This window comes from Emydura macquarii, unplaced genomic scaffold (assembly GCF_026122565.2).
Source record: "Emydura macquarii macquarii isolate MOO-44397 ecotype Brisbane River unplaced genomic scaffold, CSIRO-AGI_Emac_v2 contig_691, whole genome shotgun sequence".
NCBI lineage: Eukaryota > Metazoa > Chordata > Testudines > Chelidae > Emydura > Emydura macquarii.
In genome coordinates this window covers 15904867-15922082 of record NW_027130828.1, presented here as the reverse complement: position 1 = coordinate 15922082, position 17216 = coordinate 15904867, and the positions used below count along the sequence as shown (strand labels likewise).

At 43.1% G+C, this 17216-nt stretch overlaps 1 protein-coding gene across 1 annotated transcript in view; it reads right to left on the bottom strand.

Moving 5' to 3' along the window:
• Nucleotides 1–2417: 2417 nt before the first annotated feature.
• Nucleotides 2418–17216, bottom strand: part of TNC (tenascin C) — an 89266-nt gene continuing 74467 nt past the window's right edge. Inside the window, exons 16-25 of the mRNA XM_067542158.1 lie at nucleotides 14864–15007; nucleotides 13789–13908; nucleotides 13066–13209; nucleotides 12789–12919; nucleotides 11896–12028; nucleotides 8129–8280; nucleotides 7262–7358; nucleotides 6897–7058; nucleotides 5028–5191; nucleotides 2418–3921 (exon numbers count right to left, since the gene is read on the bottom strand). Coding sequence (XP_067398259.1) covers nucleotides 3811–3921; nucleotides 5028–5191; nucleotides 6897–7058; nucleotides 7262–7358; nucleotides 8129–8280; nucleotides 11896–12028; nucleotides 12789–12919; nucleotides 13066–13209; nucleotides 13789–13908; nucleotides 14864–15007 — 1358 coding nt within the window. The 3' untranslated portion in view covers nucleotides 2418–3810. The remainder of the gene's footprint in view (nucleotides 3922–5027; nucleotides 5192–6896; nucleotides 7059–7261; nucleotides 7359–8128; nucleotides 8281–11895; nucleotides 12029–12788; nucleotides 12920–13065; nucleotides 13210–13788; nucleotides 13909–14863; nucleotides 15008–17216) is intronic.

The window sequence follows — 17216 nt, the reverse complement described above, 5'->3', positions numbered from 1 at the left end:
GATGCTTTCCACGCCCCACCCGCCCACTGAAAAAGTATGTGTAACTTCTCTCACCTTCCCACATAACCCTGCAACCGCCTGCAGTGACTTGGCCGCTGTTAATTGAAACCAGCAGTAATCCTTTTAATCACAGATCTCCAGTCTAGGGCCACAGACATTGCTTTAGCTTACTCATTGGTATTCCCAGTGAAGTCGAATTCTGGTTCAGAGACGTAAAAGAGGCTAAACGGCCTTGAATTTTGAACTAGGCGTACTGCTAGTTACCAACTAACAGCAAATGAGGGGCGTGGTAGGGATGGAGGATTTACAAGTGCAGTCAGACACAAGGCCTGGTACATGAATTGTGGCTAGAGCGCGCTTAGGTATAATGCAAGATAGCGCTAGTATGCCATCTGCTGGTAAAAAGAGATGGAGATAAATGCCAGCTGAAGTCTGAACCAATTAATGTGGGAGAGTGTTTGCGTCTCCACCAGCTGTTGGGATGTGGGCAGATGTGCACAAAAAGATCCCTTTAAAAAATCATTGCTTAGTATTAGAAACAGACGGTCAGAGAGTGCAGCACAAAGAGGCTGGTAAAGGTTTCTAACAGCAAACCCATTTGTGGGGATGTATCTAACATTTGTTTTGTGGTGAGTAACTGCTGTGCATTGTGTGAGACGCTCACGTGGGAGACACTGTCAAACTGTGTGGTGTTGGTTCTTGTGACAAGTCCTCTTGTAGGCTGCGTCTGAAATCTAGGCACTGAGACCTAAAAGTGAGGCAGATTATGCTGCGTTTTATTGCTCATGTCTGCATTGCTTGGGTAGCCACATAGCAGTGGCTGGCTACAGTTCCCCATATTCATGTTGTATGGGGCAGAAGCAAAGTTGCTAGAAGGGGCTGTTGGTAGTTCTTCTCCTGCTCAGGCTTGGTATGACGATGTGGGCCACCTACTGTTGTGTCCCAGTTTAGCGGAAACCTTTCATTCACATGCTAAGCGTCAAGGTTAAAGGTAACGGACTAACATCTTGCTCTCTAAAATATTTATATGACACTCCACACACCACCCGTTACCACAGCAGCTGAGCTGTAATGTATTTATCTTCTCAACACACCCTGTGAGGTTGGGCAGAGCCGTTATTCCCAGTGTACCGATGGGGAGCTGAGGCACAGAGAGACTAAATCCCAGAACCACTCAAGGTAGTTAAGCACCAAACTCCTATTTCCTATACGTTGTCAAATACCTTTGAGGAAGCTCAGTGACTTGCTCAGGGCCACACAGGACGTTTGTAAGGGAGCAGGAATTGAATCCAGGTCTCCTGGTTACATGCTAGCATCCTACCCTTGGGGATATCCTTCCACTTCACCTTTAGTGAATGCATCCAGCTGCTGGATGAATGTCAGCACAGCACTGACAAAGGGTGATAATCTTAAAACTGCCCAGGGGATTTAGGAGTATATGTCCCATTGAAAGTCAATCCTTTAGGCGCCTTTGAAATACTCCCTGAAAGTGAGCTGTCCAACCATGCACAGGGCGTGTATAAAGTCTGGGATGATTTCTTCAGTGGGCTGTCTCTACCTTGATTGTTCCAGAAATTCAGTCCAGAACAAATGGGCTTTGAATCAAGCCCACAGAAGAGCTTTTTTCATAGACATTATGACTTATCGCACAAGAGGTTTTCCGTTGAACACGGGAACCCTCCTGCTCCTTTTAAATCTCGAGTCTTTCCTGTAAAAGACTAGGACTGGGGAGGCAGAAACGAGTCGCCTTCAATGTTAGCACAGCTATGAGCAGCTCCAGCTGTCTGACCTGATGTCTGCCATACCTCTTCTCGTGGTCTAGATGAATCTCCATGTCAGCTTAACATTCAGCTCACAACTACACGAGCAGGCTTTACACACCTGCGCGCATACATTCAGCCAAAGGCTCTGGGCCAGAGAAGGGTCAATAAAATTAGGGGACCATTTGAATGGAAACTGGGTTTGAGCAGTTTCAAAGTATTATACTATGGAAACAGGCTCGTGGGTTGGAAGAGGGGAGAATCTTGTAAACGGGGCTTTAATCGGGGACTTGAAAAGGACAGGCCCTGATAAAAATGTTTGCAAGAGGCGCTGTTCCATTTGTGGTTGAAGAGAGAAAGATTTGTTATCGCTAGCTAATCAGGCACGTATGTTTAACCTAACTGTATTTTAACTCCTGCGTGATCAATTTTTAGACAGATTTTAGCAGAATGTTACTGTCACAACAAAGTACAACAACCTTGGCCAGTAGCACACGGTCCCTGTTAGAAGTGATCTGCTCCTATCTGTTCTCACAGAGTAAGTCTCTTTTTTCCAAGCCACAGTCCAGAGCTGGCAGAGGAAGAGTCAGAAACCCACAACTGCGAAGCACAGGAAGAGCAAGGTAAGGAAGAGATCCCAGAGCTTAAAACAAAAGATCTTTTATTGTCTTTAATCAAAGAGTATGGTACAAAGGAACTACACAAAAGCTTCATTCACTTAAAAAAAAAAAGCCCTTTATTTACACAGGTGTTCAGAGTCACCATTTGGTATCTAATCCCAACTTTGTGTCTTGCTTGTTCTCTTTCGTTAGTGAGCTCCAGCTAGTTGAAAGCAAAAGTCGGTCAGTAACATTTAGATGTTGTCTACACCACCACTTTTGTTGGTAAAACTTTTGTCAGTCAGGGGGTGTGAAAAAAAATACCTGCTGACTGACATAAATTGCACTGACAAACGCGCCAGTGCGGACAGCGTTATGTCGGCAGAAGACACTCTCCCATCGGCATAGAGCGGCTAAACGGGAGACCTTTTGGCGACACAGCTGCAGTGGTACAGTTGTGCTGCTATAAGGTCTGTAGTGTCGACATAGCTTTAGAAATGTCACAGCGAATGTGCTTTTGGGTAGGAAAAAAAGAAAAACCTCTAAAAACCTTCATGAGCATTTCATTGTAATAAGTCCACCAGAATACTTACACCCAAACACTGACAAAAGGAAGTGTGCTTTCTGAATACGTTTAGCATCCTGATCATTCTCAGCCTTCTTTACTCCCCTACTTAAAGAAATATACCCGGGATGTGCACAAACTTGATGCATGAAGAAAATGCAGAGGTTTCTTTAAAAGTAATTGTGCTTTTATTTAAAAAAAGAAAAATACAATCAGACACTGTCCTGCTGTGTTTTGGAAAGCATGAATCCCTTTAAAAAGATGACAAAAACTTAGCTTATTATTATCATCATCATTATTACTTTACCATTATATTAATACAATTAATTTTTTGCTTATGGTTTAAATTGTGCTGCTTCCCAACCCCCATCTTTCTCTGTGGTACATGATATATATATATATATATATATATATATATATATTTTAAAAGCTTTCCAATGACCAACAGAAATTCAACTAATAATAATGATAATAATAATGATAATAATACAAATTTGTGTGTGTAAAATATGGCTGGTTCTCAAATAAACTACCAATGTACAATCTGTTCCCTCGCCTCTCACTTGAGCTGCCCAAGAGACCATGGAAGAATCTTGTCATGGAACCAATCTGAGAAAAAAACCCTCCCAAAATCTAAAAACAATATAGAACCCTTGAGATTGTTGTCTTTGGTGTGAAGGGCATTAACCATGGGCAGCGAGAGCTGCTCTGCAGAAGATGCTGTGGTTGCATAATGCTGGTCACTTAAACTGTAGAAGGAGCCCCAGTTAGGCCAAGCGTCACTGATGCTTTGGTAAGATTACCAGATGCCTTACCCCCCAATTATTCCAGAAAACCATCCCACTACCCCCACCCTGCTTCCCAAACGTTCCTCCATTCCTAAGTTTTATGCTCTCTTTCGTCTTCCTTCTAGATTCCGGAAGCTGGTGGGTCTCAACTTCATTTCTGCAAACTGGATGGAGTATTCATGGCCCTTCCAATGGAACCAGTTAATTCCCTGCAAAACAAACACAGGCAATATGACCCCATATTGGTATAACACGCATACCTTGCTCTTATATAGTGCTTTTCAGCCATATGTCTGAAAGTACTCGACTTTATAGCTGGGGAAACAGAGTCACAAGAGAGGTGAAATGACTTGTTCAAAGTCACCTCAGTAGGCCAGCAACAGAGCCAAGAACAGAAGCCAGGTCTCCTGACTCCCAGTCCAGATCTCTATCATCTAGACAGTACTCCTGTACATGTATTTTCCAGTGAATGCTTAACCTCATAAAAGAAAGATTGCTGTACTTGTTATTCTCCTGTACTTCTGCATTATAAATTCATAGATTGTAAACCTAGAAAGGACCATTACGATCATCTCATCTAACCTGTGCAACCCAGACTATAGAATTTCACTTTGTGATTCCTGTGTCAACCTCAGTAACTTGTGGTTGAATTAGGGCATCTTTCTGAGAAAGAGATATCCAACCTCAATTTAAAGGCTGGTGAAGAATTTATCACATCTGTTCCAACTCCAGCTGAAACAATCTGTGAATAGAACAGCAGTGGGTCCCCCACAATTTTTGTCCCTGAGAGAAACTCCTGGTGTGGGATTAATGAGGTTATAGTAGCATTGGGGTCCATCAAAGCCAGTATTCCTATGTCGTTCCTTTTATTGACCATGACTTGGAGCATGCTTGGACTAGAGAAGCAATTTGCTCTCCCAAATCTGTCACTCCTCTACTATTCTTTCCTGTGTTTACTTCATTTCCAACAGAATGCTTTCTTCTTAAGCATGAGAACCTGTGTGTGAGGTGATAAAAGCCCCAAGCATTCACATGAATTGTCACAGAGGAGTGAACCAAAAAGGTTATGAATATGTTTGGATTCAACTGCGATTCTCATTTTGCGAACGTGATTTAATTCCCCTCCCCTCCCCCCCATGATTCGTTCAGATTTAATGATGGGGTTTCTTCTGTCTCTCTGAAGCACTACATACTGGCCACTACAAGAGCCTGAGTAATGGAATGAACGAACCAGTGGTTTGATTTTGTATGGCCAATCCACATTCCCATGCCTGGTGGATCTTTACGTAACGTTGCTTTCAAATGGCAAACTCACTTGACTGTGGCTGTTGTCACCATATCTGCCCATCAGATTGACTCGGTGACAATTCTTGTACCAGAAAGCGCCCTTGTAGGACAAAGCACAGTTAGTGATGGCAGAGTCGTTGTCCTTGTCGAAGGTGGAGAAGGACCGTCCATTGTGATAGATCATGGAGTCACCTGTGCAGGGAAACAAAGAGAATGGCTTGGCTTGGATTCTGCATGTGCAAATGATTCAATGTGGAGGGGCAATTCTGAGTTTTAGGGCATGACATACCTTGATTGCTCCTGTTGAAAAACCTGGCTGTGCAGATCACAAGTTTTGCAGAGACCACTTTGTAAATGTGGTCCTGAATTGCACTTGAAATGCTATTTGCAAATGAATAAAAGGGAGATGGGCCCCACACTATGAATTTTGCCTCTGTATCCAGATTCTGAACCCACCACAAGTTTCTTGGGCTTCAGATCTGGGGTTTTGGTTCAGGCCCATCTCTGCTAAAAATAAATACCACAAGCAAATGAAGTGGGCCTATGCTGATGGATATCGGCTGAACATCTCACATAATCTGTGTGTTGACTTAAAAATAATGACAAATATATACAGTTTAAAACTAAGCTGTTTAAATGGACTGCCCCTTCACTCACTACACTTGCTGAATCTAGGATTCAAGCCCTCAAGATGCAGTGTTTCTCTGGCTAGAATCAATGTTATATAGCTTACCAACTTCAGCGGAGCAGGGCACTACCTTCCTTACATTACTTTAGGTGTCAATAACATTATCAGGAGAAACAAAGAACCACTAAGGCCTTTAACTTCAGCCTTGACAGATGCTAAATTGCATTTCCATCCACCTCTCAAAAATGCACTGATACATTTTAAATTCTACACAATGTCCCCTTTGGATCTGACATCTCAGCAGTTGTCTGAAATGAATTTGATCTCCACATTCACTTCTATGGATCTGTGTAAAATTGCTTTAGGGTCAACTTCTGCAGTTCCTACATTCAGGGCTGAATCCTGGTTCTCTGTACAAAGCCAAAGTGAACAGACAGTGCAGGGGGATCTGCATGTAGGTCACTGATGGAATGGAATTTTCCCTTCAGCTGGTGGCGCAGCAGGGAAGCTGCTACTGCAATCCATGCGATGAAGCAGCAGCCTCCACCTCAGTATGTTTGCCCTATAATGGGGGAGTTTGACTAATGTATATTTGGCTAAGCCATTGGCTACACTCCTGCTGTGCCGCTACTACTCAGCTATGCAGAGAGCCACTGTGGATGGTTGCAAGGTGCATGGGGCAGAGCCCCCAGACAGTTCTTTCTGTGGTCATGCACAGCGTATTTCCCTTTTGTTTAAGCCCTTATGCTTCAGTGGCACAGGATACAGTTCTTGGTCAGTACCGTGTAAACACTAAAGCCAAAGTGGGGACTGGACAGGATCCGCAGGACTGTGTTTAATGGGATTACAAGAGGCAGCGGCATTCTTCAGTAACGTTATCAAGCATGTGATAAGAGGCATCGGCAGCGCATCCTTAACAAAGGGCATTCTGGCTAGCTCTTATAAACCCTATTAATGACAGGTAGGTATTGCTAAAATGAGACTTGTGTCTGTTGAATATGTTTGTTTACCTTCTGTCATACGCATCTTTTATACAAAGTGGCATCTAAAGGCGCAGAGAATTTAGAATGAAATCACAGAAGAAAGTGATCCTTTCAAGTCTCCCCCCAAAGGGACACACATACTGTGACAAGGATCCCCGTCACCTGTGCACAGAAGTTCTTGCTCTGCACCAAGTGGAAGGAAATTGTCGCTCAAGCCTTGGGTGGGGGAAATCCACAGCCCCTTCCAGCCTATTTCTAGCCTGAAAAAAAAATTGTTTTAACCCACCTGCCGTGCCACTGTATCCATCCACTTTTAGCCGATAACGGCTCTTGGAGTCTCCCACAATGAACTTGTCATAGAGAGCGTAAACTGTCTCGCCCTTGTCTCGCAGGTCCACACGCAGCTCATACTGGCCCTGAGAAGTGATTTTGTGGAGGTTCTCCAGACCTGTAGTAATGAATGAATAAATGAACAAACAACCATTATGTTGTTTTTCTCTCAATCTTCTGCCCTAATGTCTTATTATCACTTATTACAGCTTCGTGACTGAGCCTCTTTAGAGAAGCAAATATTGTGGTCAGCGAAATGGCGGTCATGCTTGCAAGTGACTCATTCTCTTTTGTTTCAGAAAGCTCCTGGCAGTCGCTTACCTAACCAGAATTCATCCTTGGGATCCCCAAACCCAGCAGCGTAAGTCCTCCAGTTCCTGTAGAAATCCTCCTTTCCATTTTGGCGTCTCAGAAACACCTAAACCCCCAACATGCAAGTAAATTTATATTTACAACAGTTATGACATTTACACACTAAGAACGTCTGTACACCAAAGACTTCCATATACCTACCATCATGGGTCTTGATGTATTTCAGCCAAGCTAATACAGATTTTAACAGGTCCATTGAACATTTCTTTTAAATAAGGCCCATGTTTCTTCTTGGGCTTCAAACCCCCTCAGTATTTTGCAGCCTTATAGTCCTTGCCCTCTGCTTCCTTAGCAATCCCTTAATGCTCAGTATCACTCAGTCTTACTGACAGGTTCTTCTGTATCCCTCAACCTGTTCTCTATGGAGCCTCAGTATTTCTCAAACTCCTTGCCTTCACTCTTCGATGGTTTTCAGACTCTCAGTCCCAGCTGGCTTATTTGAATTCCACAGATTCTCTGCATCATAATTTTCTTTTCCCATTGCCACTGTTTTGGCTGATGAGGATACAAGCCGCCTAACTTTTTACTATCCTGTTTACCAATCCCTCAGTGCGGCTGTAGAACTAATGCATTCTTCTCCGACCTAGTTTCTCCTGCAACGTTTCGGAAGTGGCTGTCCCTCTGCTTCAATTTCCCACCCCAACTGCAGTCTGATTTAGCATGAAAAATTAAATTTCCTAAGTCTTTTGGAACGTTAATACAACATCATTAATAAGGCAGTAATCAACTGAAGCTGGGCCCTGTCTCATGGTCTTGATCCAGGCACAAGACAACAGTGACATATAGGTTTTTGATCCCTTCCCACTGTATACTCACAATCCATCCACCTCCATCAGAGCTCATGTCACAATACACCTCCATAGACTGTGACTTGTCTCCATTCATATAAATGGTGTAAAGTCCAGAGGCACTTTCTCCATTGAGCAGAGCTTGGGAGCAGTCTCTAGGGTAAGGATAGAGAAGTCCAACTGCACACAAAAGAAAAAAACAGAGAACAGGGCTTGAGAAATCATTTATGACAAGGAGATGCATCTTCCTGTCAGTTAGCTTATTCATTTGTGAGCTCTTTTTGGTGCTAAGACAAATGAATCTATTTCATTTAGAAGAGAGACTGCTCAGAATGGAGTAATATGCTAGTGGAACACGGGCTTGAAAATTTGTGATGGAAAAAATCAACTTGACTGTCCACCAATCTGGATGAAAAAATAATGATACTTTACAGTTATACAGCACTTTCCTTCTTCAACGTGCTCATTAATTAATGAAGCCTTAGAGCACCTTGGGTGCATTTTAAATGTTAGTGTCCTCATTATACAGTTGTAGAAATTAAATCAGAGACTTTAGGTGACATGCTCAAGGTCTCACAGGTAGGCAATGGCACAGCCAGGAATCGAACCCAGGAATCCTGACTGTAAATACTAGAAAATCCTTGATACCAAGCACCCCTGTATTCACACCCCACACATTATTGTAATAATCTTTGTGCAAAATATGCCTTGCGAGGAATCATTTAAAAACTGATGACACACAGCTCATTCGTATTCTTGTGTAACATATGCATACAATGCATATTAAGAGTTATGAATCTAAGATGAAATTGTTACTACAGTGTGTTTACCAGACAACTTTGGGGAGTAGGTAAACCAGTACCTCAAAGACAAAGGACAAGCTGATGCCTCCAGCCAGGTATTGATTGGCAATCACTGGTCAAGTGGCCATTCTTTGACTGGAACGAATCAATCTGCATTTTAGCAAACAACAGCATGGAACCTTTTCCACCACAAGACTCCATGTCTGCTTCCTCACAGCTGGAATTAACTTTATCTAGGGGTAACCCTCAGGAAAATTTCCAGAGGGGTAGCCGTGTTAGTCTGTATACAGCAAAAACAATGAGCATCCTGTAGCACTTTAAAGACTAACACATTTAATTTCTGTAGGCATAAGCTTTCATCGGCTGTAACCCACTCCGTCAGATGTGAAAATCCATTTCAAAAGGTGACTGGACTATAAAAGTGAGGGGTAAAACACCCACATTTATCACCTAAGAAGACAAAGGAACCAGCCCTTTGACTCCAAGGTGTGTGTGGGGAGCGGAGGGGGGCGGCGGGGGGTAAGTGAGTGAGAGAGATTCTGACCTGAGATTTTGGCCAGCCATATTGCTGGGAACATGTGTTAAGGATTTTATCTTGAACCAACTCTAGCTTGTTAAGTTTTAACTACTAGAAAGTGTTTCATCTTAAAGTTAGAAATAGTTACAAGAGACATAAATACCTGACACTTGAATTCATGTAAAATCCTATCTCCTTATGTTAATAAACTGGTTTTGTTTTTTAAGCTAAACTAATCCAGTACTGTGTTTAAACCAAACTGTTTGGTAACTCCAATTAAAGTAGCAACCTATTGAGGCAAGGGACCTGTAATATCTGAACTGTCCAGGAGAGGGCTGGATGGTGTGGAACACACATTTTTGGGAAAATTTGCGACTGGGAATGTGTTGGGGTCACTTGGCAAGTAGTAACCAAGGCTGCTGGAAGCCAAAGTGTGACTGGTGTGTTGCTGACAGGCTGCTGGGATCAGAGCTGCTGGATCAGGGCTGCAGCTATCCACAGAAACTCAGGAGGGGGGTGATCTGCATGCCAGTAGGCTGTTTGTGAGCATCTTAGGATGGAAGCTACAACAGCAAAGCATGGTGAAGCACCCAAGGTTGTGGACCAGGTGGTGACACAACCCCTGACTGGTCTGGATCGCACCCCAGCACTACACTATATATATTCATTTAAAAAAAATCAGATAATACAGGACATAATGAAATATTTAGGGACAGATTTCTAAAGCCAGACCTCCTGTGTATGCCTGCAATTTGGAAGGTACAATTAGCTGCATTTACATGCCCACCTACCTGCAATGCTGGCACAATCATGTAGTTAAATGTTTAAGTGACATCAGTTGTGTCTGCAAATACCTGCAGGCTAAAACTGCACCTGGAATGATTTGCACGTATGACACTAGAGGTGTAACAGTGGCCACATTGGTAAAACCGAGACAAAAATCAGGACTTCTTCAATAACAAGTGTAATGCAAGTATGTTATAAAAAAAAGTATGTGAGGAAAACAACAGTGGTGCATTTCCTTCCGACTACAATTTAATATAGGCATAAGCGTAGTCAATACAATTTCTAACACAAACGTCCCCAAACCTGTTCAAATGTGAATGTTTTTGGCATTTTCTTAACATCTTTGAAATGATTGAAATACTATTGATTATTGCATATTCAGTGGAAATAACTGCAACAGGTGTAATTAAGTGATGTTCTGGACAGGTACGTTAGGTGAATTTCTACTATCATTATTACAGTCTCAAAGCCAGCTGTGTAAATGTAACTCAAGGTTCATTATGTATTATGTGATGCATCTGTACCAGTGGATTTGAGTCCACTGTAGCTCCCTGCTCCATGACTTAGGCCTCCAATTCAGGAAAACATCCCTCCTCAGGAGAATTACTCAGTGGGGAGGTAAGCACACTTACTCATGCATGTATTTACAATCAAGCATGTACTTAATTGTTTGCCTGAATAAGGTACTAGCTCTTTAGCTGAAGCTGTAGAGAGTCATTCTTTAGCTTCATGACCAAGAAGGCAGATGTCACTTAAACACATCTGGGTCTGACTCTGCTCCCACTCACTGGTGTAGCTCCATTAACTTCAGTGAAGTTATGCCTGCTTTACACCAGAGTTGATTGCAAGGTGATTCATGGCCATGTGACTTTACCTAGCATTTTATAAGCATTTGACATGATGTCAGTATAGATGGCAAAAGAAAGAGAGAAACATCTGAAGATGCTGCTGTGTTTGGAAGGCTGAGGATTGTGAGAAGAATGGCAGGCAGAATTTAATAGCCATTTAATTCTAAGAAACGTCTCTGTATATTCCCTGCCATCAAAATTGTTTCAATAAGAGAACTGACTGCCAACTGTATCAGCTGTGAGGAGGCTTTCAGAACACCTGATCCATTATTTCAGTCAGCTCACTGGAGAGCCTTCACAGGTAGAGTCAGAATGAACCCTCTGGGGTAGCAGGATGACAACTGAGTGAGCTCAGTGGGAAAGAGAGAAGGAAGAGGAGAAGTTAGTTCAGGAATTAAGCTCTGAAGGCCAAATTCCACCTGAGTGCAAGTCATTCCACCTTCCAGTCTGAGGGTAGTGAATGGGGCTGCTGCTTTGTACAGTTTAAGTGGTGCAGGGAGACTCGCACTGGCCTTCTGCACGGAGGCTAGCCACGTGAGTAGATGCTCAGGATGCTGGGTGGGGCCATATAGTCCATGCTGCTGGTGCTTGACTGCTATTGTTGTTGTTCAAACTAGCTAGATCAAAGCTAGCTCCGGTGACAGGAGCTGTTGTCACACCTTTGATTGCAGTGCAGGCACACTCTATGAGTGAATAACCCTGCCCTAAGCATACTGTAAGTAGGAGCGACTGCCCATTGACTTCAGTGAGTGCTGTATCTGTGTGCTCCAGAGTTCAACTTGGTCCTCAAAATGGTAACCTGTAGATAATTCTAACCCCTCATACAGAGCAAAGGCCTTACTTGTGGTGAAAACAGCCTGGATTATTCTGCTCTTCAGGGCTCTGTTCAGTGCCTGCAATTTCACTGTGTACTGGGTGGATGGGCTCAGGTCAGACAGGCTGTAGGAAGTTGTCTCAGGTCCCAGGATGACTTCCTGTTGAGAGAATAAATCATAGAGAAACTCAAATGAAAAAAACATATGGACTGGAACTGCTACATATTTTAGATTTGCAGATGCCTTTTTATGTAAATTATTTATGCTATTTTTTAACCATTTAAATGATTTATTATGAAACTTTGAATCCTATGAGATGTTTACCATGCTAACTTCCATTAGTAGTATGAGAAAGGTTGCCTGGAAATGAATGTTTAATATTGTAATGTTTAAATTGTGTAGCTTAAAAGCAAACCATGGCAGAAGTTAGCATGGCTTATATATACGCATTATATACTGCCACAGGGGCAAAGCTCATAAAAAATTAAGCAGGATTGCCCTTCGTGGTATGTCTGTAGACATCTCTGGCCTAAATTTTCAAAAGTGACTAGTGATTTTGGACATCCATCTTGAAATACCTTGAAGAGGCCTGATTTGCAGAAAGTGCTGAAAATTGGGCCACTTTAAGTGACTGAAGTTGAGCACCCAACCTGTGGACATGTGTGCCTTTATTCCATAGACTTTGGATGGGAGAAGGCAGCCTGCTTGCTATCTTTTTTTCTCTATAGTGGAGGGAAGACAGTCTTTACGTTGTGCAGGCTGCAGCTAAGTTTTTATTATAGGCTCTGATTCAGGAAAGCACTTAAGCATGTGTTGAACGTTAGACACATGCTTACGTCCCACTGGCTGGCATTTGTTGAGCAGCTTCACAAGCATGTGTCCAAATAGAGAATTTGTGGGTTAGATTCAAGCGCTGTACCTTGACTTTGCCATCAACGGACTCATAGATGAGGAGATAGCCAGTGACAGAAGCATGTGGAGGCCTCCACGTTAGCACGGCTGTTTCTGACTGAACCTCAGAGGCACTCAAATCCCTTGGCGCATCCATGCCTAAAGGAGACACGACACAGTTGAGACCACATCCACAAGGAGCATGATACAGTGAATGCAGTGCTGGTTTGATGACAGCCTTACAATGTAAGTAACCTTGTCACACTGCCAGAGGCTGCAATCCTGGGGAAGGCTTGGTGCTGTACCTGTGGTGAATTTGGTGAAGATTGTCTCACTCTTCTGTGGTTCCTTTACTGCATAGATCCTCAGCATATATTCAGTTGCAGGACGAAGGCCGTTAAGGTCATATTCCACAGTGTTCCCAGACACCATCTGAGTAATTTCTGGCTCTGCACAGCGAACAAACAGAGATGGGAACAGATAACTTTAGTTTATGGGCGACTAAAAGTAAGGACAGCCATTGCAAGTGGTGCACACGTCTCAGATGGATACTTCACACCAGTCCTCCATTCGAGTGATCACATCCTGTGCCAAGGGCTGATCATTCATTGGAAGGAAATCCGTTTTCCTGAGGCGTTTCAGGACGAGGATGAAATAAGCAGAAGCAACGGGCTCAGTGGACTCCCTACCTCAACCCACCCGAAGGCTGAATTTGGGTTGTTAGATCTACAGTCAATTCCATACAAAAGTATTAGTTACAAGACAGGGTGTTTTCTTCTCCTCAAAGGTAACATAAACACAGTTCCTTTGCTGTCCACACCACCTGGATCAGGGACTGAAAACTTTCTTAAATGAGGATAACATGCCCCTAACCAGCCTAACCAGCCTTCACCCCTCAAATTCAACCTTCCTTACTCCTGCCCAGTTGCGATCAAGTTGCTGAAACCTGTCCCGAACATGGCTTTCACCGACTGAACTGCGGTCAAGCTCAAAGCCCTCCCCCCTTCCTTCCCCCAGCCCCTTCTTACCATCCTCAGCAATGTAGGAGATGACGTAATTGTCCACCGTGGCAATTGCTGGCTGCCAGAGTGCCAACGCCTCAGAGTCTGTGATATTGACCACGGTCAGTCCTGAGGGGCTATCCAGAGCTGAAGGGACAGATAACACCATAAGGAGGGAATGACACGGATTAAAGGCTCCCCTGCTGCGTTGTAATGCGCTATATCAGGCACATGGTGCAAACGGTGTGTGCACTGCTGCCCGGGCGTGGTCCTCACTGGAATGAGGAGGGATCCTGGAAAGATGTCATGCTTCACCAAACACCACTGCTGCAAAGGGAGGTCATCATTACGGGAGAGGATTAAATGCCTGCCGAGAGGCTGGCAGCGATAACGAATTATAGTCAGAGTCTCAGTTCTACAGGCTCTTGCATAATACCCTCGACATGATTGGTTTCGGGCTGCACACAGTTCTCTCCTCAACGCTCTCAGTCCCAGACAGACTCTTTTGGGGTGGATTGGGGACCAGTGGGGGTGGAGGAGAGAACTTGCATTGGGAGCATTAGCTGCTCCCACGGATTGGAGATGTGAAGTATGACCTGACCTCCCGTACTGAGCGCACCGCCCCTTCCGCCCAATGCTCTGTACCCTACTGGCTCAAGAGAATGATGGACCAGTTAGACTGCAGGTGGTTTCCAAAGGACCGTGGGGAAATCCCTACCTCGGGGTTCTTTAAAATTGTGCTAGACAAAGGAAATGTGAGAGAGAGGTTGCTTTTCTGGTACTGAGCTGGGACTCAGGAGATCTGAGTGCAATTCCGTGTTCCACCCCATACTCCCTGTATGACTTGGGCCAAGTCACTTAATCAATCTGTTCCTCAGTTCCTCATCTGTAAAATGGGACTAATATTGCTTCCTTTACAAATACAGGGAATAATAAACCACTAGGGAAAACACTAAAGAAAGAAATCCTCTAGTCAGTATCAGGGGATAGCTAAAATGGGACCTGGTGGAACTTTTTCATCTCCAGTTTTTATGAGTCTTCTGTACACACATGTAATATAATTGGACAAACTTACTAGGACCTTATTTCTTTTGGACATTACCTGTAGTCAGAGCTCCAGAGATAGGCTCACTTTCTTCAAATCCTTTGATGGAGATTATGCTGACAGTGTAGTGTACACCTGGGATCAGTTTCACCAGCTTGGTCCTAGTCTTGGTCCCATCCACTGTCACAACACTGGGAGTACCTAGGAGCAAACCAAATGTCAAGGCAATGGTGTGATGATGTTCCAGCTCGTGGTTAGGCTGTGGTGCTGTGTTCCAAACAAAGGACATCATTTCCATCCCTGAAATAAGTTTCATAGGATCATAGAAATGTAAGGCTGGAAGGGACCTCGAGAAGTCGTCAAGTCCAGCCCCCTGCACTGAATCAGGACTGAGTAAACCTAGACTATCCCTGACAGTTGTTTGTCTAACCTGTTCTTAGAAACCTCCAGTTTCTAAAATGGGGATTCCACAACTTCCCTTGGAAGCCTATTCCAGGGTGTGTCTATCCTTACAGTTAGAAAGCTTTTCCTAATAACTAACTGAAATCTTCTTTGCTGCAGAGTAAGCCCCTTACTTCTTGTCCTACCTTCAGTGGGACGGAGAACAACTGATCCCTCTTCACTTTATAACAGCCCTTAATACACATGAAGACTGCTATCCGGTCCCTCCTCAGTTTTCTTTTTTCAAGATGAAATGTCCCCAAGTTACAGCTTTTTTAAAGTGTGGCACCTAGAATTGGATGCAGTACTCCAGCTCAGGCCTCACCAGTGATGAGCCCAGCAGAAGAGTTACCTCTTGTAACAAACATACAAAACTCCTGTTAATACACCCCACCCCCTGTAATCAGTTGAGTCCCAGGCCCAGTGACTCCTCCCCTTAAGCTGGGGGAGGGGCCTTTGGCCCACTCACTTCCCGGAACACAAACAGGGTTAATATACCCCACAATGATATTAGCCTTTTTCACAACTGCATTAGACTATTGACATAATCAATTTGTGATCCACCATAACCCACAGTTCCTTTTTAGCAATATTGCTCCCTAGACGGTTATTTCCCATTTTGTAGCTGTGCCTTTGGTTTTTTCCTTCCTAAGTGAAATATTTTGCTCTTTTCTTTATTGAATTTCATTCAGTTGATTTCAGACCAATTCTTCAATTTGTCAAGATTTTTTTGAATTCTAATCCTCTCCCTCAAAGTACTTGCAACCCCTCCCAGCATGGTGTCATCAGCAAATTGCATAAGCATTATCTTCACTCTATTTTCCAAGTCATTAATGAAAATATTGACTAGTACCGGACCCAGGACTCAGTGAATCATTGATAACTACCTTTTGAGAACTGTCTTTCAACCAGTTTTGCATCCACTTTATAATAATTTAATCTGAATCATATTTCCTTAGTTTGCTTATGAGAATGTCATGTGAGACTGTGTCAAAAGCCTTACTAAAATCAAGATATATCATGTCCACTGCTTCTCCCCAGCCAGCAGGCCAGTAACCATGTCCAAAAAGGAAATTAGATTGGGTTGGCTGTTCCTAATCACACTATTATCCTTCAGGTGCTTACAAATTGATTGGCTAATAATTTGTTTGAGTATCTTCTCAGGTATCAAAGTTAGGCTGACTGGTCTATATTTCCCCGGGTCTCCTTTGTTCCCATTTTTAAAGATAGGTACTATGTTCTCCCTTCTTCAGTCTTCTGGGACCTCTCCCATCCTCCATGAGCTCTTGAAGAGAATTGGTAATGGTTCCAAGATTGCTTCAGCTAGTTCTTTAAGTAACCTAGGATGAATTTTGTTAGGCCTTGCTGACTTGAATGTATCTAACTACTCTATATATTCTTTACTCTGTTCTTTCCGTATTTTGGCTTATGTTCCTTCCCCCTTGTTATTAATATTAATTGTGTAGAGTATCTGGTCATCACTAATCTTTTTAGTGAAGAATGAAGCAAAATAGATATTAACCACCTCAACCTTCTTGATGTCATAAATTATTAGCTCTCCTTCTCCATTAAGTAAAGAACCTACACTTTCTTTCATCTTTCCTTTGCTCCCTATTTATTTAAAGAACCTCTTTTTATTACCTTTAATGTTCCTTGCTAAATGTAACTCATTTTGTGCCTTACCCTTTCTGAGTTTGTCCCTACATGCTTGTGCTATGTAGACACAGGGCCAAATTTCCCGTTCGGTTACACCCATTGATGTAAATGGGGTTGCATTGGTGAAACCAAAGGGAAAATTCGAAAATCAGTCAAATTGGTCTTTCTAAAACATAAATCAAAGGGACTGGTTTATTCACATTTTTCCTAGTAGTGCAAAGGCCAACATTTGAATACATGTAAGGAAAAAATAAAATCTTGTGCCTGTACACTGCCACATCTTCATGTGCCAAATAGGTACCTGCCACATGCA